Source organism: Ranitomeya variabilis, chromosome 4 (assembly GCF_051348905.1).
Source record: "Ranitomeya variabilis isolate aRanVar5 chromosome 4, aRanVar5.hap1, whole genome shotgun sequence".
In the NCBI taxonomy this organism is placed as follows: domain Eukaryota; kingdom Metazoa; phylum Chordata; class Amphibia; order Anura; family Dendrobatidae; genus Ranitomeya; species Ranitomeya variabilis.
Genome location: NC_135235.1, coordinates 221489778 through 221512855, shown reverse-complemented (window position 1 = coordinate 221512855; position 23078 = coordinate 221489778). Strand labels below are relative to the sequence as shown.

The following is a 23078-nucleotide window of genomic DNA, read 5'->3' as shown; positions in this document are numbered from 1 at the left end:
AGGACAACACCAGGGAGGGGCAGAAGCCGTTAGTAGGCCCTAACCACCATTTTTTTTTTAAAACCACTTAATGAGAGCCGGAAGGTTGAAGCTCAGCTTTATTTAGTTGAGGACAACACCAGGGAGGGGCAGAAGCCGTTAGTAGGCCCTAACCACCATTTTTTTTTTTTTTAAAACCACTTAATGAGAGCCGGAAGGTTGAAGCTCAGCTTTATTTAGTTGAGGACAACACCAGGGAGGGGCAGAAGCCGTTAGTAGGCCCTAACCAAAGTTGAAGGCCAAATGCAGTTTAATTTCTGATACTATAGGCCGAAAGCCAGAAGGTGGAAGTTCCGATTTAGACAGTGGAGGACAATTTGAATTAGGGACTGCAGACAGACTTAGTAGGCTGTCCCCTGTGGACCATGCATCCACCACATTAACCCATTGCGCCGTAATGGACACGTAATCTTCCGTGGCCATGCCTACAGGTCCATGCGTCTGTTGTCAGGTGCACCTTTGTACTCACAGATTGCCAGAGTGCATGGACAATGCGGTCTTCTACATGCTGGTGGAGGGTTGGGATGGCTTTTCTCGCAAAAGAAGTGTCGACTGGTTAGCTTGTAGCGTGGTACAGCGTAGTCCATCATGGCCTTATTAATAGTAAATAAAATATATAACTAGGCTCTATGAACTTTTAAATAGGTTCCAGGGGTACACGGGCAGCATTGGTGTGGTCAGTGGAGGAGTATTGCAAGTAGGGGCTGCAGACAGGCTATCAAAGGCCTAAAATAACAAACAGTAGGCAGTCATGGCAGTTTTACATCGGTTACATGGATACACAGGCAGGCACTCCAGGCAGCATTGTGCTCAGTGGAGGAGTATTGCAAGTAGGGGCCGCAGACAGGCTATCAAAGGCCTAAAATAACAAACAGTAGGCAGTCATGGCAGTTTTACATCGGTTACATGGATACACAGGCAGGCACTCCAGGCAGCATTGTGGTCAGTGGAGGAGTATTGCAAGTAGGGGCCGCAGACAGGCTATCAAAGGCCTAAAATAACAAACAGTAGGCAGTCATGGCAGTTTTACATCGGTTACATGGATACACAGGCAGCTAGGTGGTGAGTGGAGGAGTATTTAAAGTAAGGACCGCAGACAGGCTATCAAAGGCCTAACATAACAAACAATAGGCTCATGGCAGTTTTACAGCGGTTACATGGATACACGGGCAGGCAGCTTGGTGGTGAGTGGAGGAGTATTTAAAGTATGGACCGCAGACAGGCTTCGAAGGCCTAACACAATAAAATGGGCTGGCTGTAGGCACTTTAAAATTGGTTCCAGGGGTACACGGGCAGCAGTGGTCTGGTCAGTGGAGGACTAGTGGAAGGAGGGAGCGCAGAAAGGCTTCAAAGGCCTAAAATAACAAACAATAGGCTCATGGCAGTTTTACAGCGGTTACATGGATACACGGGCAGGCAGCTTGGTGGTCAGTGGAGGAGTAGGGACCGCAGACAGGCTATCAAAGGCCTAAAATAACAAACAATAGGCTCATGGCAGTTTTACAGCGGTTACATGGATACACGGGCAGGCAGCTTGGTGCTGAGTGGAGGAGTATTTAAAGTATGGACCGCAGACAGGCTTCGAAGGCCTAACACAATAAAATGGGCTGGCTGTAGGCACTTTAAAATTGGTTCCAGGGGTACACGGGCAGCAGTGGTCTGGTCAGTGGAGGCCTAGTGGAAGGAGGGACCGCAGACAGGCTTCGAAGGCCTAACACAATAAAATGGGCTGGCTGTAGGCACTTTAAAATTGGTTCCAGGGGTACACGGGCAGCAGTGGTCTGGTCAGTGGAGGACTAGTGGAAGTATGGACCGCAGACAGGCTTCGAAGGCCTAACACAATAAAATGGGCTGGCTGTAGGCACTTTAAAATTGGTTCCAGGGGTACACGGGCAGCAGTGGTCTGGTCAGTGGAGGCCTAGTGGAAGTATGGACCGCAGACAGGCTTCGAAGGCCTAACACAATAAAATGGGCTGGCTGTAGGCACTTTAAAATTGGTTCCAGGGGTACACGGGCAGCAGTGGTCTGGTCAGTGGAGGCCTAGTGGAAGTATGGACCGCAGACAGGCTTCGAAGGCCTAACACAATAAAATGGGCTGGCTGTAGGCACTTTAAAATTGGTTCCAGGGGTACACGGGCAGCAGTGGTCTGGTCAGTGGAGGCCTAGTGGAAGGAGGGACCGCAGACAGGCTTCGAAGGCCTAACACAATAAAATGGGCTGGCTGTAGGCACTTTAAAATTGGTTCCAGGGGTACACGGGCAGCAGTGGTCTGGTCAGTGGAGGACTAGTGGAAGTATGGACCGCAGACAGGCTTCGAAGGCCTAACACAATAAAATGGGCTGGCTGTAGGCACTTTAAAATTGGTTCCAGGGGTACACGGGCAGCAGTGGTCTGGTCAGTGGAGGCCTAGTGGAAGTATGGACCGCAGACAGGCTTCGAAGGCCTAACACAATAAAATGGGCTGGCTGTAGGCACTTTAAAATTGGTTCCAGGGGTACACGGGCAGCAGTGGTCTGGTCAGTGGAGGCCTAGTGGAAGTATGGACCGCAGACAGGCTTCGAAGGCCTAACACAATAAAATGGGCTGACTGTAGGCACTTTAAAATTGGTTCCAGGGGTACACGGGCAGCAGTGGTCTGGTCAGTGGAGGACTAGTGGAAGTATGGACCGCAGACAGGCTTCGAAGGCCTAACACAATAAAATGGGCTGGCTGTAGGCACTTTAAAATTGGTTCCAGGGGTACACGGGCAGCAGTGGTCTGGTCAGTGGAGGCCTAGTGGAAGTATGGACCGCAGACAGGCTTCGAAGGCCTAACACAATAAAATGGGCTGGCTGTAGGCACTTTAAAATTGGTTCCAGGGGTACACGGGCAGCAGTGGTCTGGTCAGTGGAGGCCTAGTGGAAGGAGGGACCGCAGACAGGCTTCGAAGGCCTAACACAATAAAATGGGCTGGCTGTAGGCACTTTAAAATTGGTTCCAGGGGTACACGGGCAGCAGTGGTCTGGTCAGTGGAGGACTAGTGGAAGTATGGACCGCAGACAGGCTTCGAAGGCCTAACACAATAAAATGGGCTGGCTGTAGGCACTTTAAAATTGGTTCCAGGGGTACACGGGCAGCAGTGGTCTGGTCAGTGGAGGCCTAGTGGAAGGAGGGACCGCAGACAGGCTTCGAAGGCCTAACACAATAAAATGGGCTGGCTGTAGGCACTTTAAAATTGGTTCCAGGGGTACACGGGCAGCAGTGGTCTGGTCAGTGGAGGACTAGTGGAAGGAGGGAGCGCAGAAAGGCTTCAAAGGCCTAAAATAACAAACAATAGGCTCATGGCAGTTTTACAGCGGTTACATGGATACACGGGCAGGCAGCTTGGTGGTCAGTGGAGGAGTAGGGACCGCAGACAGGCTATCAAAGGCCTAAAATAACAAACAATAGGCTCATGGCAGTTTTACAGCGGTTACATGGATACACGGGCAGGCAGCTTGGTGCTGAGTGGAGGAGTAGTGCAAGGAGTGTCTGTCCCAGTACTCCCAAAATATAAATAGATGTTAATGTCTCGCAAAACAACCAAAACAAAAAAAAAGATGGCATACTTAGGTACAGGGGTGGGCTCATCTGCTGTGTTTCTGACATAGTAATTTGGCAGTAACTATTTAATGGTGCCAATATAGGACACAGACACAGACTACTTTAAGTTGCATCATAGATGTCTACAAATTTGTATTGTCAGTGCCAGACATTGAATGATGTCAGCGAATAGACTAAAGATTGGTGGAGCTGTGCGACATAATTTTGCACGTAGTAGAGCCCAGTTTGAGCTGGGGTAGGGGGGAACTCTCTTGAGGCCGGCGGGACCGCCCCAGGGCCACTCATGTTACAACGGTGTGTCTGACGTTGGGTGCGCACCACCACCGCCAGAGACACTACATTGTACTATGAGGGACCCAGTAGCAATGCCGTCAACCAAAAGCGAGCACACCCACCTCTTCAGACAAACAGCAGTCTCACGGGTGCTTGCGCCAAGTCGCGATACCACGGCCCCGTGTGGGGAGTTTGGCCATTTAGGGAGGTGTAAACATGTCGTATGCTGTACAATCTGCAGCAGCAAATTAGACATTAGAAAAGTAATTCACAGGCAAGAGCTTTTCATAGGAAAGCTAGGTGTCGGCCGGGCAAGGTGGGGCAAAAGATTTTGAAATCCAGTTGTGGTTCATTTTAATGAATGTTAGATCGTCAACATTTTGGGTAGCCAGACGAGTCCTTTTTTCGGTTAATATTGACCCTGCAGCACTGAATACTCTTTCTGATAGGACACTTGCTGCCGGGCAAGCAAGCTCCTGCAATGCATATTCTGCCAATTCTGGCCAGGTGTCTAATTTGGAGGCCCAGTAATCAAATGGGAATGACGGTTGAGGGAGAACATCGATAAGGGATGAAAAATAGTTAGTAACCATACTGGACAAATGTTGTCTCCTGTCACTTTCAATTGATGCAGCAGTACCTGTCCTGTCTGCGGTCATAGCAAAATCACTCCACAACCTGGTCAGAAAACCCCTCTGTCCAACGCCACTTCTGATGTGTGCACCCCTAACACTCCTAGTCTGCTGCCCCCTGGAGCTCGTGTGAGAACGATCACGTGCGCTGTGTGCTGGGAATGCCTGAAGCAAACGGTCAACAAGAGTTGATTGTTTGGTTGCTAATATTAGTTCCAAGTTCTCATGTGGCATAATATTTTGCAATTTGCCTTTATAGCGTGGATCAAGGAGGCAGGCCAACCAGTAATCGTCATCGTTCATCATTTTCGTAATGCGTGTGTCCCTTTGTAGGATACGTAAGGCATAATCCGCCATGTGGGCCAAAGTTCCACTTGTCAAATCTCCGGTTGTGATTGGTTGAGGGGCAGTTGCAGGCAAATCTACGTCACTTGTGTCCCTCAAAAAACCAGAACCCGGCCGTGACACGCAACCAATTTCCTGTGCCCCCGTGAAAGTTTCCGCATTAAAAATATACTCATCCCCATCATCCTCCTCGTCCTCCACCTCCTCTTCGCCCGCTACCTCGTCCTGTACACTGCCCTGACCAGACAATGGCTGACTGTCATCAAGGCTTCCCTCTTCCTCTGGTGCAGACGCCTGCTCCTTTATGTGCGTCAAACTTTGCATCAGCAGACGCATTAGGGGGATGCTCATGCTTATTACGGCGTTGTCTGCACTAACCAGCCGTGTGCATTCCTCAAAACACTGAAGGACTTGACACATGTCTTGTATCTTCGACCACTGCACACCTGACAACTCCATGTCTGCCATCCTACTGCCTGCCCGTGTATCCTCCCACAAATAAATAACAGCACGCCTCTGTTCGCACAGTCTCTGAAGCATGTGCAGTGTTGAGTTCCACCTTGTTGCAACGTCTATGATTAGGCGATGCTGGGGAAGGTTCAAAGACCGCTGATAGGTCTGCATACGGCTGGCGTGTACAGGCGAACGTCGGATATGTGAGCAAAGTGCACGCACTTTGAGGAGCAGGTCGGAGAACCCAGGATAAGTTTTCAATAAGCACTGCACCACCAGGTTTAAGGTGTGAGCCAGGCAAGGAATGTGTTTCAGTTGGGAAAGGGAGATGGCAGCCATGAAATTCCTTCCGTTATCACTCACTACCTTGCCTGCCTCAAGATCTACTGTGCCCAGCCACGACTGCGTTTCTTGTTGCAAGAACTCGGACAGAACTTCCGCGGTGTGTCTGTTGTCGCCCAAACACTTCATAGCCAATACAGCCTGCTGACGCTTGGCAGTAGCTGGCCCATAATGGGACAACTGGTGTGCAACAGTGTCATCTGCCGATGGAGTGGTTGGCCGACTGCGTTCTGTGGAAGAGCTGTAGCTTCTGCAGGAGGACGAGGAGGAGGAGGAGGGGGTGCGAACGCCTACAGCCAACTGTTTCCTAGACCGTGGGCTAGGCACAACTGTCCCTAAATTGATGTCGCCTGTGGACCCTGCATCCACCACATTCACCCAGTGTGCCGTGATGGACACATAACGTCCCTGGCCATGCCTACTGGTCCATGCATCTGTAGTCAGGTGCACCTTTGTACTCACAGATTGCCTGAGTGCATGGACGATGCGCTGTTTAACATGCTGGTGCAGGGCTGGGATGGCTTTTCTGGAAAAAAAGTGTCGACTGGGTAGCTCGTATCGTGGTTCAGCGTACTCCATCAGGGCTTTGAAAGCTTCGCTTTCAACTAACCGGTAGGGCATCATCTCTAACGAGATTAGTCTAGCTATGTGGGCGTTAAAACCCTGTGTACGCGGATGCGAGGATAAGTACTTCCTTTTTCTAACCAGAGTCTCATGTAGGGTGAGCTGGACTGGAGAGCTGTAGATCGTGGAACTTTCGGGTGTGCCGGTGGACATGGCAGACTGAGAGACGGTTGGAGACGGTATTGTTTCCGCCGGTGCCCTACATGCAATATTTCCTCCTACAAAACTGGTGATTCCCTGACCCTGACTGCTTTTGGCTGGCAAAGAAACCTGCACAGATACTGCCGGTGGTGCGGAAAATGGTGGCCTTACAGTGACGGAAGGGATGTTGCGTTGCTGACTAGCTTCATTGGCCGAGGGTGCTACAACCTTGAGGGACGTTTGGTAGTTAGTCCAGGCTTGAGAATGCATGGTGGTTAAGTGTCTATGCATGCAACTAGTATTTAGACTTTTCAGATTCTGACCTCTGCTTAAGCTAGTTGAACATTTTTGACAGATGACTTTGCGCTGATCAGTTGGATGTTGTTTAAAAAAATGCCAGACTGCACTCTTCCTAGACTCTGATCCCTTTTCAGGGATTGCAGACTGAGCTTTAACCGGATGGCAACGCTGTGCTCCAACAGGTTTTGGCTTTGACACGCGTTTTGGTCCAGATACGGGCCCGGCAGATGGAACCTGTTGCGATGTTGATGCCTGCTGCGGCCCCTCCTCCACCTCCGCTTCTGAACTACTGCCGCCTGCACCCTGTTCCCCCAATGGCTGCCAATCGGGGTCAATAACTGGGTCATCTATTACCTCCTCTTCGAGCTCGTGTGCAACTTCGTCTGTGTCACTGTGTCGGTCGGTGGTATAGCGTTCGTGGCGGGGCAACATAGTCTCATCAGGGTCTGATTGTGGATCTGTACCCTGAGAGGGCAATGTGGTGGTCTGAGTCAAAGGAGCAGCATAGTACTCTGGCTGTGGCTGTGCATCAGTGCACTCCATGTCAGAATATACTTGTAATGGGCATGGCCTGTTAAATGTTTCACTTTCTAAGCCAGGGACGGTATGTGTAAAGAGCTCCATGGAGTGACCCGTTGTGTCGCCTGCTGCATCCTTCTCTCTTGTTGTAGTTTTTGCTGAGGAGGACAAGGAAGCGACTTGTCCCTGACCGTGAACATCCACAAGCGACGCGCTGCTTTTACATTTACCAGTTTCGGAAGAGGAGGCAAAAGAGCTAGAGGCTGAGTCTGCAATGTAAGCCAAAACTTGCTGTTGCTGCTCCGCCTTTAAAAGCGGTTTTCCTACTCCCAGAAAAGAGAGCGTTCGAGGCCTTGTGTAGCCTGACGACGAAACTGGCTCCACAGCTCCAGACTTAGGTGGAATATTTTTATCCCCACGACCACCTGATGCTCCACTACCACTACCATCATTACCAGCTGACAATGAACGCCCACGACGACCTCTTGCACCAGACTTCCTCATTGTTTTAAAATCTTAACCAAAGTAACTTTATTTGTTGCTATCAAACAACTTACACGGTGAGCTATAACTTCAGTATGATTTCAATATCCCTTAACAGGTTGGTGAGACCACAAGGAAAATCAGGCACAATGTTACACACTCTGTTTTCTGTGGCACAAAATCACAGAGATGACACACACGCAGGACTGTCACTCAAGCACTAATGTCAATATTAATCTCCCACCTAATTTATTTATTTTTTTTTCTCAGGGAGACTTTAGAAACCAAATAATATTAAAAAAAAAAAAAAAAAAGGCTTTCTATGGCCCACAATTAGAGAGAGAGAGGTGGCACAACCAGGAGTCAAGACTGGCGCACAAGCTGAAAGGGCAATATTACTCTCCCACTGTTTTTTATGTTTTTTTTGTTTTTTTCAGGGAGACTTTAGAAACCAAATAATATTAAAAAAACCAAAAAAAAAAAAGGCTTTCTATGGCCCACTGAATGAGAGGGAGAGAGGTGGCACACCCAGGAGTCAAGACTGGCACACAAGCTGAAAGGGCAATATTACTCTCCCACTGTTTTTTTAGGTTTTTTTTTTTTTTTCAGGGAGAATTAGAAACCAAATAATATTAAAAAAAAAAAAAATAGGCTTTCTATGGCCCACTGAATGAAAGGGAGAGAGGTGGCACACCCAGGAGTCAAGACTGGCACACAAGCTGAAAGGGCAATATTACTCTCCCACTGTTTTTTTATGTATTTTTTGTTTTTTCAGGGAGACTTTAGAAACCCAATAATATTTAAAAAAATAAATAAATAGGCTTTCTATGGCCCACTGAATGAGAGGGAGAGAGGTGGCACACCCAGGAGTCAAGACTGGCACACAAGCTGAAAGGGCAATATTACTCTCCCACTGTTTTTTTAGGTTTTTTTTTTTTTTCAGGGAGACTTTAGAAACCAAATAATATTAAAAAAAAAAAAAAAAAAAAAAAAATAGGCTTGCTATAGCCCACTGAATGAGAGATAGCACACACAGCAGTGGCACACAAGCCCTTACTGAGGCCAATATTTTTCTCCCACTGATTGATGTAGTGTTTTTGTGTTGAGGTAGAATTTAGAACACAAATCACGGAAAAAATAAATAGGCTTTCTATGGCCCACTGAATGAAAGGGAGAGAGGTGGCACACCCAGGAGTCAAGACTGGCACACAAGCTGAAAGGGCAATATTACTCTCCCACTGTTTTTTTATGTATTTTTTGTTTTTTCAGGGAGACTTTAGAAACCCAATAATATTTAAAAAAAAAAATAAATAGGCTTTCTATGGCCCACTGAATGAGAGGGAGAGAGGTGGCACACCCAGGAGTCAAGACTGGCACACAAGCTGAAAGGGCAATATTACTCTCCCACTGTTTTTTTAGGTTTTTTTTTTTTTTTCAGGGAGAATTAGAAACCAAATAATATTAAAAAAAAAAAAAATAGGCTTTCTATGGCCCACTGAATGAAAGGGAGAGAGGTGGCACACCCAGGAGTCAAGACTGGCACACAAGCTGAAAGGGCAATATTACTCTCCCACTGTTTTTTTATGTATTTTTTGTTTTTTCAGGGAGACTTTAGAAACCCAATAATATTTAAAAAAAAAAATAAATAGGCTTTCTATGGCCCACTGAATGAGAGGGAGAGAGGTGGCACACCCAGGAGTCAAGACTGGCACACAAGCTGAAAGGGCAATATTACTCTCCCACTGTTTTTTTAGGTTTTTTTTTTTTTTCAGGGAGACTTTAGAAACCAAATAATATTAAAAAAAAAAAAAAAAAAAAAAAAATAGGCTTGCTATAGCCCACTGAATGAGAGATAGCACACACAGCAGTGGCACACAAGCCCTTACTGAGGCCAATATTTTTCTCCCACTGATTGATGTAGTGTTTTTGTGTTGAGGTAGAATTTAGAACACAAATCACGGAAAAAATAAATAGGCTTTCTATGGCCCACTGAATGAAAGGGAGAGAGGTGGCACACCCAGGAGTCAAGACTGGCACACAAGCTGAAAGGGCAATATTACTCTCCCACTGTTTTTTTATGTATTTTTTGTTTTTTCAGGGAGACTTTAGAAACCCAATAATATTTAAAAAAAAAAATAAATAGGCTTTCTATGGCCCACTGAATGAGAGGGAGAGAGGTGGCACACCCAGGAGTCAAGACTGGCACACAAGCTGAAAGGGCAATATTACTCTCCCACTGTTTTTTTAGGTTTTTTTTTTTTTTCAGGGAGACTTTTGAAACCAAATAATATTAAAAAAAAAAAAAAAAAAAAAATATAGGCTTGCTATAGCCCACTGAATGAGAGATAGCGCACACACAGCAGTGGCACACAAGCCCTGACTGAGGCCAATATTTTTCTCCCACTGATTGATGTAGTGTTTCTGTGTTGAGGTAGATTTTAGAACACAAATCACGGAAAAAATAAATAGGCTTTCTATGGCCCACTCAGTGAGAGATGGCACACACAGGGATGGCACTGTAGCAGAAATGCCAATCTTAATCTCCCACAAAAAAAAAACAAAAAAAAAAAAAAAACTGTCCTACAATTACTATCTCCCTGCAGTAATGTAAGCCAGGTATGGCAGGCAGCAATAGGAGTGGACTGATGCACAAATTAAATAAAAAGTGTGGACAAACAAAAAAGATAGCTGTGCAGAAAGGAAGGAACAAGAGGATATGTGCTTTGAAAAAAGCAGTTGGTTTCCACAGTGGCGTACACACAGCAATACAGCTATCACGGAGCCTTCTAGGGCAGCCCAATGAGCTACAGCGCTGAGGGGAAAAAAAAAAAAAAATAGCTTCCACTGTTCCTGCACACCGAAGGTGGTGTTGGACAGTGGAAATCGCTGCAGCACAAGCGGTTTGGTGGTTAGTGGACCCTGCCTAACGCTCTCCCTGCTTCTGATGAAGCGGCAGCAACCTGTCCCTAAGCTCAGATCAGCAGCAGTAAGATGGCGGTCGGCGGGAACGCCCCTTTATAGCCCCTGTGACGCCGCAGACAGCAAGCCAATCACTGCAATGCCCTTCTCTAAGATGGTGGGGACCAGGATCTATGTCATCACGCTGCCCACACTCTGCGTTCACCTTCATTGGCTGAGAAATGGCGCTTTTCGCGTCATTGAAACGCGACTTTGGCGCGAAAGTCGCGTACCGCATGGCCGACAAGCACAGGGGTCGGATCGGGTTTCATGAGACGCCGACTTAGCCAAAAGTCGGCGACTTTTGAAAATGATCGACCCGTTTCGCTCAACCCTACCTGCTGCTATAATATCTAGCAAGCTATCATATCTTGTACAGTGGTGGTCAGCACCGGGGAGGTCACAGATCAGTGGTTCCCAATCGAGTACAGTTTGTACGGCAGAGTCATTTTCCATCTACTGAGTCACTGGGTAAGGCTGGGGTCACACTTGCGAGTGCAATGCGAGAAACTCACGCGAGTCTTTCGCCTTAATACCCGGCACTGCCACCGACACTCAGGAGCGGAGCGTGCAGCTGCATGTATTTCTATGCAGCTGAACGCTCCGGTCCGGAGTGCTGGCGGCAGTGCCGGGTATTGAGGCAAGAGACGCTCGCGAGTTTCTCACATTGCACTCACATGTGTGACACCGGCCTAAGTCTCACTCTTCTGTAGACAGTAAGCTTGTATGGTCAGTGGGGTCCTCTCTCTCATGCCTGTAAAGTGAAAGCAACTCTTATGATCTGCAAGTATCCCCCCACAAGTGCATTTTCCGAGCAGTTACAAGCTTTCAGTATTGAAATTTACGTAAATGTTTTCACCACAAATCAAAATTTTGGGAAAATTTCCTTCAAATCATCGAATTTAAAAGATCTGCTCACATCTAATTGGGATTGAACATCACATTGCAATCTCAAATCAGGTTTGTCATCAATTTATTTTTGTTATTTTTTCCATGATAACATTTGTATAATTACATCTTATTGATAAATTTAATACATTTTGCACATGCAATTCTTTTATCATTTATCAAAATTAATTTCAGGTGGCAGCCATTTAAGATTATATATGGCAGAACATTTTAAAATGAGTGGAAAAAGGAATGAAACTAAAGTTGTTGTCTGGGACTTAGAACTAGAGATGAGCGAATATGTTTGGAAAACGATCGTCAAATTTGCCATATTGGTACCCTATTCGTTGCCAAATTTGTTTTTGACGATTATTTCCAAACATATTTGGTCATCTCTACTCCCATTGACTCCAATGACGTTAGACTATGTTTGGCATATATTGCAAATACGGCAATCGTAATCCGAGCCGGATACTGAAAAATTCGCTCATCTCTAGTAAGAACTAACAGGCAGATAGTTGCTAGCTACCTGCCGGTTGTGATCAGTGCCGATCTCTGCCGGCACAAAGCAGTAACAGACCGCTGCTGCCGTCGACTCTGTGGCTTCCACCGATGTAATGTCTACAGAGCATCATCTTCTTGTTTTTTATTACAATACTTTGGAGGCGTTATAGTGCCTATTAGAAGACAATTATGAAATTTCAATTTTATTAAATCTTAAGGCTTTTACAGTATGGGTGAGTATATTTTAGATTTAATTATTTACAGCCACGATAGGAAATATGGTAATTAAAAAAAAAGAATTTTGATTTTGTTGAGGCAAAAGTGAGGCTAATTCAAAATTTTTTAAAACTTTTTTTTTACTTTAATTTTTAGTCCCTTTGGTGGACTTGAACCTGTGACCATCTTATCACTTATTAATGTGGCAATACCACCTGTAGCTTCAGAGTATTCTCCAAGTAGGCAATGGGGGCATTCAATGGGCACACGACTGCAATAGCAATCTACCTGCACCCCACAGCATTTTTGATTTTAGAAAGGAGTTAAAGTCTGATTTATGAATAAATAAAAATGTTTAACGTGAAAGGTAAAAGACAGAAAATAAAAAAAATAAATGCAAATGGCAATATTCCAATTTTTGGGTCACTACACCTCCCATAAATAATGTGATAAAAAAATGATCAAAACGTTATATGTGCCCCAAAATAGTACGATTATAAATTACAGACTGGAATGAAAAAAAATTAGTTCCTCTTTAGACTATGTTCACACTTTGCATTTTTGCTGTGTATTTTTTTTCCGCAGGCAAAAAGAAACTGCTTACAAAAAGTAGGTTTTACTGTGTTTTTATTGCTGCGTTTTTGTTGTCTCTTGTGTATGTTGGTAAAAGTTTACTGGCCCCAAAAATACATGATTTGACTTTAAGTTTTTGCAGCAAATACTGATACCTGCCTTTTTCGCTGCATTTTTGCACTTACCCATTGTTTCCTATGGATGAAAAAATGCTACAATAAACTGCTACAGTTTGCAAAAATGCATCAAATTTGGGAAAAAAAAGTGTGGGCAAGGGATTTCTGAAATCTCATAGACTTTGCTGTTATTGTAAAACACAGCTTAAAATTTGCATTAAAAAAGCTACAAAAACGCAATGTAAGAACATAACCTTCAGCAGAAAGAATGAAAAAGGTCTGGGTCTTCAAAAATTAGAACAAACTTACATGAAGTTATTAAAAAAACAATAGAATGACTAAACATAAAAAATAAAAAATAGGAAAATTTGGCACTCACCAAACTGCTGAAAAAGCTTTTATTTAGAAAAAAATAAATTCTATTAGAAAGAATAAAACGTCACTGCTCCGTTCCCCTTGGGAATCCCACAGTTGATAAATATGATTTTTTTTGCCGTATTGTTCCATTGGGTATTGTTGATCTGTGATGGCCCCGGTACCAACCACATCTGTCCAAGCTATACAAATCAGCTAGATGTCACAGCTCTAGGGCGTTACGGTAAGGGCCACATGTCCACGTTAAAATACATTATCCAACTCTCTGATGCTTAAGTAGTGTGGGAAATGGGGCTAAACAAGTTTCTTTTTTGTGATTTGCTAATAGTATTTCAAATTCACGTGAAAACTTGAGTTTCAGACAATTGGATTCACATTCGATCCTCCGCAGATCAATCCGCTCATCTCTACTTGCCATATTTGCAGTGACCAGGGAGATCATGTTTGGTTAGTGAGGTCAGTTTTACTCCTCACAGAATTAATGAGAAATATGGTGGAATTGCATTTTTTTTCACCATTTGCCTCTACTTTTTCACCCATTCTTCAGCACATTAGATGGTAAAATGAAGGGCGTCTTTCAAAAATAAAACTCTTTGTGCAAAAATCACTCAACGGGCTGTGTTGATGGAAAATTAAAATGTTCTGGCTCGGAATGAAAGTAAAAACGAAAGAAAGCAAAAAAAAATAAAATAAAATGATCAAGTCTCCAAGGAGTTAAGAGGTTTCACATACAACAGATAGCAGGAATATATTACAGAGAAGTAGAGCGAGTATTTCCAGTATCTTCTCGTTCTCGGCACAGGTCATTAGGATGGTCACCGAAGACTCTTTCTAGTCGTGAGGGAATGGATCTGAAGAAACCTTGTTGGAAATCCGGTGCCATAAATACATAAATGATTGGATTGATGCAACTGTTAAGACAAGCCAGAATTATAGCAACAGTGTGTACTGTATAATATTGAAAGTCATGCAGTTTATCCCGGGCTGTTAATGGCCAGATGTAATATGGAAACCAGCAGATGAAGAAACACAATATAACAGAGGTGATGATCCTGGAGGATCTCTGAGATCTCTTACCTTTTCTAAGTTTGTAGAAAATGGTGACATAACTGGTGAAGATTATGAGAAAAGGGAACACAAACATTATGACTAATCTGATCAACTGAATTGGCTGATAAAGCTTAAAGCTATAATAATTTATTAACAATGGAAAAAAACACCATTCATCTATACCACCTACATACATTCCATACACGTAAAACACTAAACAAGCCACAATTAAACTCAGACCCCAAATGATGGCTGCAGTGATTCTCACCAGTTTACAAGTTCTATGAACTTTGGCCCAAAATGGCCACATGACGGAGACCCAGCGGTCAATACTCATGGCCGTCAGGAGAAGAACACTGGCGCTCATGTTTAGATTAAACAGAAACATGTTCAAAACGCAATATGCAAAACTTATGAAAAATATATCCCAGTTAGCAATTCTCAAAGGCAGAGAAGCACAGCACAGGAAGTCCGCGATGGCCAGGTTCAGGAACCACACGGCACTGATTGTCTTCTTCATCCTGAATCCAGCAATCCAGATGACTAATCCATTACCAATAATCCCGAGAGCAAAAACAATGCTGTATAAGGTAATAACCGTCTTCTGAGTAATTTTATTATAACGGTTGTAATAATCATTAGGTGACCTGAGAAGACAGGATATGGTAGATGTTATGGAAATGAGGGATTTGTTTAATATACAGTATTTTGACCACATCTGGAGGGGAACACATGGCTGATATAAAAGTAGGATCACACTGTGGTGCTAGAGATCGCACCATACTATTCCTCCCTTCGAGAACAGGAAGTCACTGAACTCTTTTGTCATTTTGACTTTATTTGCCCAGAAAAACCATAGGAACCTTTTTAAAATTCTTGTAGGATAATGTAGGTAGACTAATTTGCAATACATATGACCATACATACATGAACTCAGAGAGATATATGAGATCTCATACCTACAGATGTCTTTATTCTAAACTTTAAGCAAACTTTAACCACTTTGCTCCCAAGCTTGCTTTCACCTTCATGATCAGGCTAAATTTTATAATTCTGACGAGTGGAACTTTATGTGGTAAGAACTCTGGAATGCTTATACATATTGTACTTCAAGATAGTGGTAAAATTTGTTCAATATTTCTTGTGTAAATTTGTGAAAAATCAGAAATAGGGCAAAAATTAATTTGGTATGCCACACAAAATAGTTCATAAATAACAGTTCCCACATGTCTACTTTACATTTTTAAACATTTTTTTTTAATAATACCTATAAATATTATACACAGCTACAGAATATAATAAATCATAATTTATTAGAGAGAAAATTCACAAAATACATAATGAAATATGAATACAGGGGAAGACAAGATAAAATTGAAAGGTATCTGTAACACCCCAGGGTCCTGGTTGTTACATTGGCATTGCTTTCTTCACGGGGAGAGTGATGTCACGCTTGGCAGTGAAGGAGGATCTTCCTTATGAGGTACATACAAGCACAAACCATAAGCATCATGAATCAGAGCTGACAGCACGATTACAGACAGGTATATTTTTGTTCAAAACTCTCCGGCATTTCAGAGAACGAATAGCTGCAAGATCATAGTCAGAGACAAGACTAGTCTGGTGCTGCCCCGGATGGATTTTCTCAGTGCAACTGCAGGTGATTGACAGGACTGTCCTACTTTTATTTCAACCAGACAGCTCTTTAAAAGAGAACATCTAAAGTGCTTTAGTAAGGACATTTTCAGATGTTTCACACTTCTGTGTGCTCTGTTTATGTCTGCTGTATTTTGTGGGATCTTTAGCTTAAAAAAAATCCTGCCCTGTGCCACTGTATGTTCTTAATAAATAAATGGAGTGGAAAGTCTACGTCTGGCTCTGGTCTCAATGCAGAGTCGAATCCTCTGCACCACAGACACCACTGACGCCTGATGGAGGACACTGACTAGTTTGATGGGTTTTCAAAATTTTGGTGTGAGTAATCATGCTACAGCCAGGTAAAGATGATTTATCCCCATGAATATTGATTGGGGTTGGAGGATTTGATATTGATGTGAATGAAGTCTGCACTGATGTCTCATGAGAAATAAAGAAATAGGAAAATAAACCTACCAGTTATTGTAGTTCAGAGTTGTGTTAGATAAGGTCAGATTATCATCCTCAGTGTCCATTCTGGGGATTCACCTACAGAAAAATAACAATAGTACAACAGAATATTATGTAATCATTGTGTCACTTTATTAATTGACCAGTCCAGCATTTTTGTTTTTATTTCTATTGTTCCCTTTGTTAGCAATCAGTAATGTGTGTGTAGAAAGTTATTTTAGCTCTTACCATAAGTGATGCACTGATGAGTGAACCCAAACAGTAAAGTTTGGGGTCCGTAACAAAAACCTAAAGGTACCTTCACACGAAGCGACGCTGCAGCGATAGCGACAACGATGCCGATCGCTGCAGCGTCGCTGTTTGATTGCTGGAGAGCTGTCACACAGACCGCTCTCCAGCGACCAACGATGCCGAGGTCCCCGGGTAACCAGGGTAAACATCGGGTTGCTAAGTGCAGGGCCGCGCTTAGTAACCCAATGTTTACCCTGGTTACCAGCATAAAAGTAAAAAAAAAAAAACAGCACATACTTACATGCGTCCCCCAGCGTCTGCTTCCTGACACTGACTGAGCTCCGGCCCTAACAGCACAGCGGTGACGTCACCGCTGTGCTATTGCTTTCACTTTCACTTTTAGGGCCGGCGCTCAGTAAGTGTCAGGAAGCAGACGCTGGGGGACGCATGTAAGTATGTGCTGTTTTTTTTTTTTTACTTTTACGCTGGTAACCAGGGTAAACATCGGGTTACTAAGCGCGGCCCTGCGCTTGGTAACCCGATGTTTACCCTGGTTACCAGTGTAAAACATCGCTGGTATCGTTGCTTTTGCTTTCAAACACAATGATACACAGCGATCAGACGACCAAATAAAGTTCTGGACTTTATTCAGCGACCAGCGACATCACAGCAGGATCCTGATCGCTGCTGCGTGTCAAACGAAACGATATCGCTAGCCAGGACGCTGCAACGTCACGGATCGCTAGCGATGTCGTTTCGTGTGAAGGTACCTTAATGTTTGGGCACAGACCTCAAACACAGACTACTCCAGGAGGTCCGTGTTACTGATCGGGTTCAGCAGCCCGAATATCAGCTGTTTCCCTTGATGACATCTGTGTGACAGCATGTGAGCCAGCAGCTCTGACAGACGTCGGCTGGGGAGAATTCTACTCTCATCACAATATGCCCGCTGTTATTGATGGCAGTATTCATCAGCCGGAACCTGTGCTATAAATAGATAAATAAAAAAAAATAACATGGGGTCTCTTGTATTTTTGATAACCAGCGCAAGCAAAACAGACAGCTTCTGGCTGCAGTTCCCAGCTGTCCTCTTTATCGTGTTTGGTTATCAGGAATACAGGTGTCCACACATTTTTTTTTAATTATTTAAATAAATAGTTTTAAAAAAACAGCATGAGGTCTTCCGCATTTTTTGACAACCAGACAAACTAAAGCAAACAGCTGGGGCTGGTATTCTCAAATTGAGATGAGACCATGGATATTGGATCCCAAACCTAAAAATAGCAGACCACAGCTGCTCCAGAAAAGGCGCATCTATCAGATGCACCAATTTTGGTGCTTTGCCCAGCTCTTCGCACTTGCCCTGATGTGGTGGCAAGTGGGGTAATAGGTTTGGGGGTTGACGTCAGCCTTGTTGTTATTTGCAATCAAGTCCAGGGGTTTGTGATGCAGAGGCATCTATAAGACACCCCCATTACTAATCCCATAGCAAGTTTAAAAAAAAAAAATCACCCAGAATAAAGTACTATAATTGAAATAATGACACTGACATTTTTCTTTGAAATACAAATAAAAAATCATTATACTCACCTTTATGACTAATCCATGGAAGCCCATGTCACCTGTAAAAGACAAAAAAAAACATACCCCACCTATCTAATGATAATCCATACATGTCCCATGACAATCCAGGTGACTTGAAAAGCACTCCATGGTTACCTCACTTATGGCATCGCTGGCTGCTTGAGAAAATAATATTATGTAAAAGGGGAGAACTAATTCTCTCTAAAATATACTGTAGCTATAAAAAGGGGACTTTCTTGCGCCTTTTATTGAGGTCTAATATTAATCATTAATGTCAACTTTGACTACTAACAATTAATATCCACTTAGTGATTCCTTAATGTTATCTGCTCCTTATGTTGTTGTCACTATGTGACACGACCCAACGGGTGGTCGGTCAACAGACAGCACAACAAACACACAACGGGATGGAAAAGGGGGGAGGAAGGCCCTATCAATAGGGAAAATGAAGGAATGGTCACCTCCTGCTCAAACCTGAGCCTGACCCTGCTCTCCTCAAACACCCTAAGTGGGTCCTTCCTCCCACCCACGTCTGGAACCTCATCCCTCACTGTCACCTCACACTGCCCTGGCTAGTGCACTGGCTGGCAAGGGGCATTAGCCTCACCAATGCAGATGTACCACACAGGGGATAGTGACAAACACAAAAGGGACAAGGACTAAATAATAATAATAAACTCAGCACTTAGCTTCCAGACACCACTGCCAAGCTCCACACCACAGAAAGCACAGCAACAGGACTCCAAACACCAGAAATGGCTGACACCAAAGAACTGCTCCTGCAAGGCTGGTCTCCATAGAGAAACTCTATCACCAACAGTCAGCTGATGCACCAGTTCATCTGAATTCCGGAGATATCCATGGGTAACCCAGGTCTGCACCAGTCTAGGAAGTAAGTGAACGAATCTGTCCATGACAACCCGCTTAACCATCTGGGCTGGAGTGGAGGATTTTGCTGTAACCATTTTGCACAAGATGCAGTAAGTCAAACATTTGGGATAGAGGCGGTCTGCCCCCATAATATGCCCAGTGGAACCCTTTGTGCTCTGACCAACATGATCACATTCGCGAGTGCCAAAATTTCAGTTTTAAATTTGACATACTCCTGAGCATCCTGTAATGCCAGATCATAATAAGCATTTTGGAGTTCACCAGTTAGCTAGAGGGCTCTGCCACTCACTCAAACACAGTCAGAAATTCTTCCACATCATCACATGGGGTTATTTTTTACATCGCTCATCTTACCACCTTCTGGACGTATTTGTCATCATCTGGACTTGGGGGAAGGTCTGCCGGCCTTCCACAAACTACCTCTGCGAGCAAGTCAATCTGCTACTGGTGCTGCTTTTGCAGTTGTGGTATAAGCTGCTTAATGGTTTCTTGTTGTACCATCTGTTGCTGCTGTAATTGCGCTGATTCTGTTGGTGCTTTTGCTGCTCCGCTTGTACCAGATGTTTAAGCAGGTCCTCAATTTTGCCTGATGTTGTATGCTGGCTTGTAGCCTCTTTCATGAAGGACATGCGGTACCCCTTGTAGCCGTCACACGTGTTTTCTGAGAGCGCTTCCTGCACTTCTAACACCACCTGTGGTAATTTTACTCACTTGGCTCTAGATGGAGGTAGACACGGGAACACTGTCTCTTTAATAATTTTCTTTGGTTTATTATAGGCAGTAGGGTTGAGCGAAACGGATCGGACAAATTCAAAAATTGCCGACTTTCAGCAAAGTCGGGTTTCATGAAACCCGACCCGATCCTAGTGTGGGATCGGTCATGAGGTCGGCGATCTTCGCGCCAAAATCGCGTTTCATATGACGCTTTCAGTGCCATTTTTCAGCCAATGAAGGAGGACGCAGAGTGTGGGCAGCGTGATGACATAGGTCTCGGTCTCCACCATCTTAGAGAAGGGCAGGACAGTGATTGGCTTGCTTTTTGCGGCGTCACAGGGGCTATAAAGGGGCGTGCACGCCGACCGCCATTTTACTTCTGCCGATTTTAGCATAGGGAGATGTTGCTGCAGCTTCATCAGAAGAAGGGATATAGTTAGGGAGGGAAGATTAACCCCCGAAACAGCTTGTGCTGTAGCGATTTCCACTGTCCAACACCACCTTTTTTTGCAGGGACAGTGGAGGCTATATTTTTGTGCATCAGCTCTGTAGCTTATTAGGCTGCCTTATAAGGCTCCCTGATAGCTGCATTGCTGTTTGCACACAGCTGTGCAAACCAACTGCTTTTTTAAAAGCAAAAATCCTGTTGCTCCTTTCTGCACAGTTATCTTGTTTATTTGTCCACACTTTTGTGTGCAGCAGTCCTTTTTATTGCTGCCATACTTGTCCTGAGATCATTGTAGGGAGATTGAAATTGTACTACAGTCCTTGTATTTTTTCATATATCTTCCAGCCACTTTCTGCCACTTACATTGTGTTGTTTTATACACTGGGCCTGAGTTTTGGTTCTGTCTCCCCCCAAAAAAGTGAGATTCAAATTCTCACAAGGTGGATATACTTCTATCCTGTTAGTTTGTCGTATATCAGCCAGCCACTTTCTGCCACTTACATTGTGTTGTTTTATGCACAGGGCCTGAGTTTTGGTTCAGTCTCCCCAAAAAAAAGTGAGATTCAAATTCTCACAAAGTGGATATACCTCAGTCCTGTTAGTTTGTCGTATATCAGCCAGCCACTTTCTGCCACTTACATTGTGTTGTTTTATGCACAGGGCCTGAGTTTTGGTTCAGTCTCCCCCCCAAAAAAGTGAGATTCAAATTCTCACAAAGTGGATATACTTCAGTCCTGTTAGTTTGTTGTATATCAGCCAGCCACTTTCTGCCACTTACATTGTGTTGTTTTATGCACAGGGCCTGAGTTTTGGTTCAGTCTCATAAAAAAAGGGAGATTTAAATTCTCAACAAGTTTATATACACCTTCTACCTTGTTTTACAGTACCACATAACGGTTGTTATTTTGGTTAAATTTTCCAAAAAATGAGGAAGTCTGGTGGAAGAGCCGTGGCCGTAGGCGGTGGTTGCCAGCTGGTACTGATGGTGGTGGTGGTGGTGCATCTGGTGGTAGTGGCAAAAGCACAATAGCACCTAAGGCTGGAGGCGTTGAGCCAGCGTCATCGTCTGGCTACACAAGGCCTCAGAGGGTCCCTTATCTGGGAGTAGGAAAACAGCTTTTAAAGCTGGAGCAGCAGGAAAAAGTTTTGGCTTTCCTTGCTGACTCAGCCTCTAGCTCTTTCACCTCCTCTTCAGAAAGTTCCAAATATAAAAGCAGCGAGTCGTCAGTGGATGCTCCCGGTCAGGAACAAGACGTTTCCTTGTGTCCTTCACCCAAACAAAAAGTGAAGTATTCATCAGGCGACACTACAGGTTACTCCATGGAGCTCTTTACACATACCGTGCCTGGGTTATAAAGGGAAATTGTTAACTGCCAATTAAAAGATGAATCAGACATGGAGTGCACTGATGCACAGCCACAGCTAGATTATTATGCTGTTCAATTGACTCAGATCACTACATTGCCCTCGCAGTGTACTGAGCCAGAATCTGACCCCGTCCTGAACGCTATAGCACCTTACACGGTGACACAGAGGAAGGTGCACATGACATTGAAGAGGAGGTGATAGATGACCCAGTTGTTGACCCATATTGGCAGCCATTGGGGAAGAGGGTGCCGCTGCCAGTAGCTCAGAAGCGGAGGAGGATGATCCACAACAGCCATCTACATCGCAACAGCTGTCATCTGGCAGGCCCGTATCAGGCCAAAAATGTTTGTCAAAAACAAAAACGGTTTTAGGACAGCGTGGCCATCCGGTGAAAGTAGCACAGCGTGCAATGCCTGAAGAGGTATTCCATAGTAGGAAGAGTGCAGTGTGGCAATTTTTTAACCAAGATCCGAATGATCAGTCAAAAGTTATCTGTAAGAAATGCTCAAAGACCTTTAGCAGAGGGAAGAATCTTCAAAATTTAAATACAACGTGCATGCGTAGACATTTAACCAGCATGCACTTGCAAGCCTGGACTAACTACCAAACGTCCCGTACCATTGGTGCACCTGCTCAGAATGAAGGTAGTCAGCAACGCTACATTGCTTCCCTCACTGTAAGCCCATCGGTTAGGACACCACCAGCAGCAAATGTGGAGGTATCGTCGCAAGGCCAAAGCAGTCAGATTCAAAGAGACAGGAGACAGCATTTGTCCAGTATGGTTACGAACTACTTTTCCTCCCTTATCGATGTTCTCCCTCACAGGTCATTCCCCTTTGATTACTGGGCATCTAAAATAGACACCTGGCCTGAATTGACAGAATATGCATTACAGGAGCTCGCTTGCCCTGCTGCTAGTGTGCTATCAGAAAGAGTCTTCAGTGCTGCTGGTTCAATACTGACCGAAAAAAGGACATGTCTGGCTACCCAGAATGTTGATGATCTAACCTTCATTAAAATGAACCAATCATGGATTTCAAATTATTTTGCCCCACCTTCCCCTGCTGACACGTAGCTTGCCTGAAAAATGTCTTGCTTTTGGCCTCCTCTTACTGACTTCTCCAATTCCTCCATTTGCAGCTGCTGAATGTTTACCATAGGCCATTTTTATATCTCCCTAAATGGGCTGACTCCCCCCACAGGGCCATGGTCACCACCTGGCGCAAGCACCAGTGCGAGTGCTGTTTGCCTGGACAGGTGGATGGACCCACTCTTGGGCGACGGCACTGGCACAGGGTCCCTCATAGTACAATGAAGTGTCTC

At 44.4% G+C, this 23078-nt stretch overlaps 1 protein-coding gene across 1 annotated transcript; it reads right to left on the bottom strand.

Annotated features, from left to right (window-relative positions):
* Positions 1–12203: 12203 nt before the first annotated feature.
* LOC143768677 (C3a anaphylatoxin chemotactic receptor-like) lies at positions 12204–16932 on the bottom strand. The gene is made up of 2 exons (XM_077257319.1): positions 16526–16932; positions 12204–15060 (listed from the first exon to the last, which is right to left on the bottom strand). Exons 1-2 carry the CDS (start codon positions 16582–16584, stop codon positions 14115–14117), a joined length of 1005 nt encoding a protein of 334 aa, XP_077113434.1. The 5' UTR covers positions 16585–16932; the 3' UTR covers positions 12204–14114.
* Between the last annotated feature and the right edge of the window lie 6146 nt (positions 16933–23078).

Excerpts from the sequence above, each read along its gene's own strand:
- LOC143768677 (XM_077257319.1), bottom strand. The coding sequence starts at position 16,584 with ATGGACACTGAGGATGATAATCTGACCTTATCTAACACAACTCTGAAC. Across the intron at positions 15,061-16,525 it reads ACTCTGAACTACAATAACTG|GTCACCTAATGATTATTACA; the intron begins GTAGGTTTATTT and ends CTGTCTTCTCAG.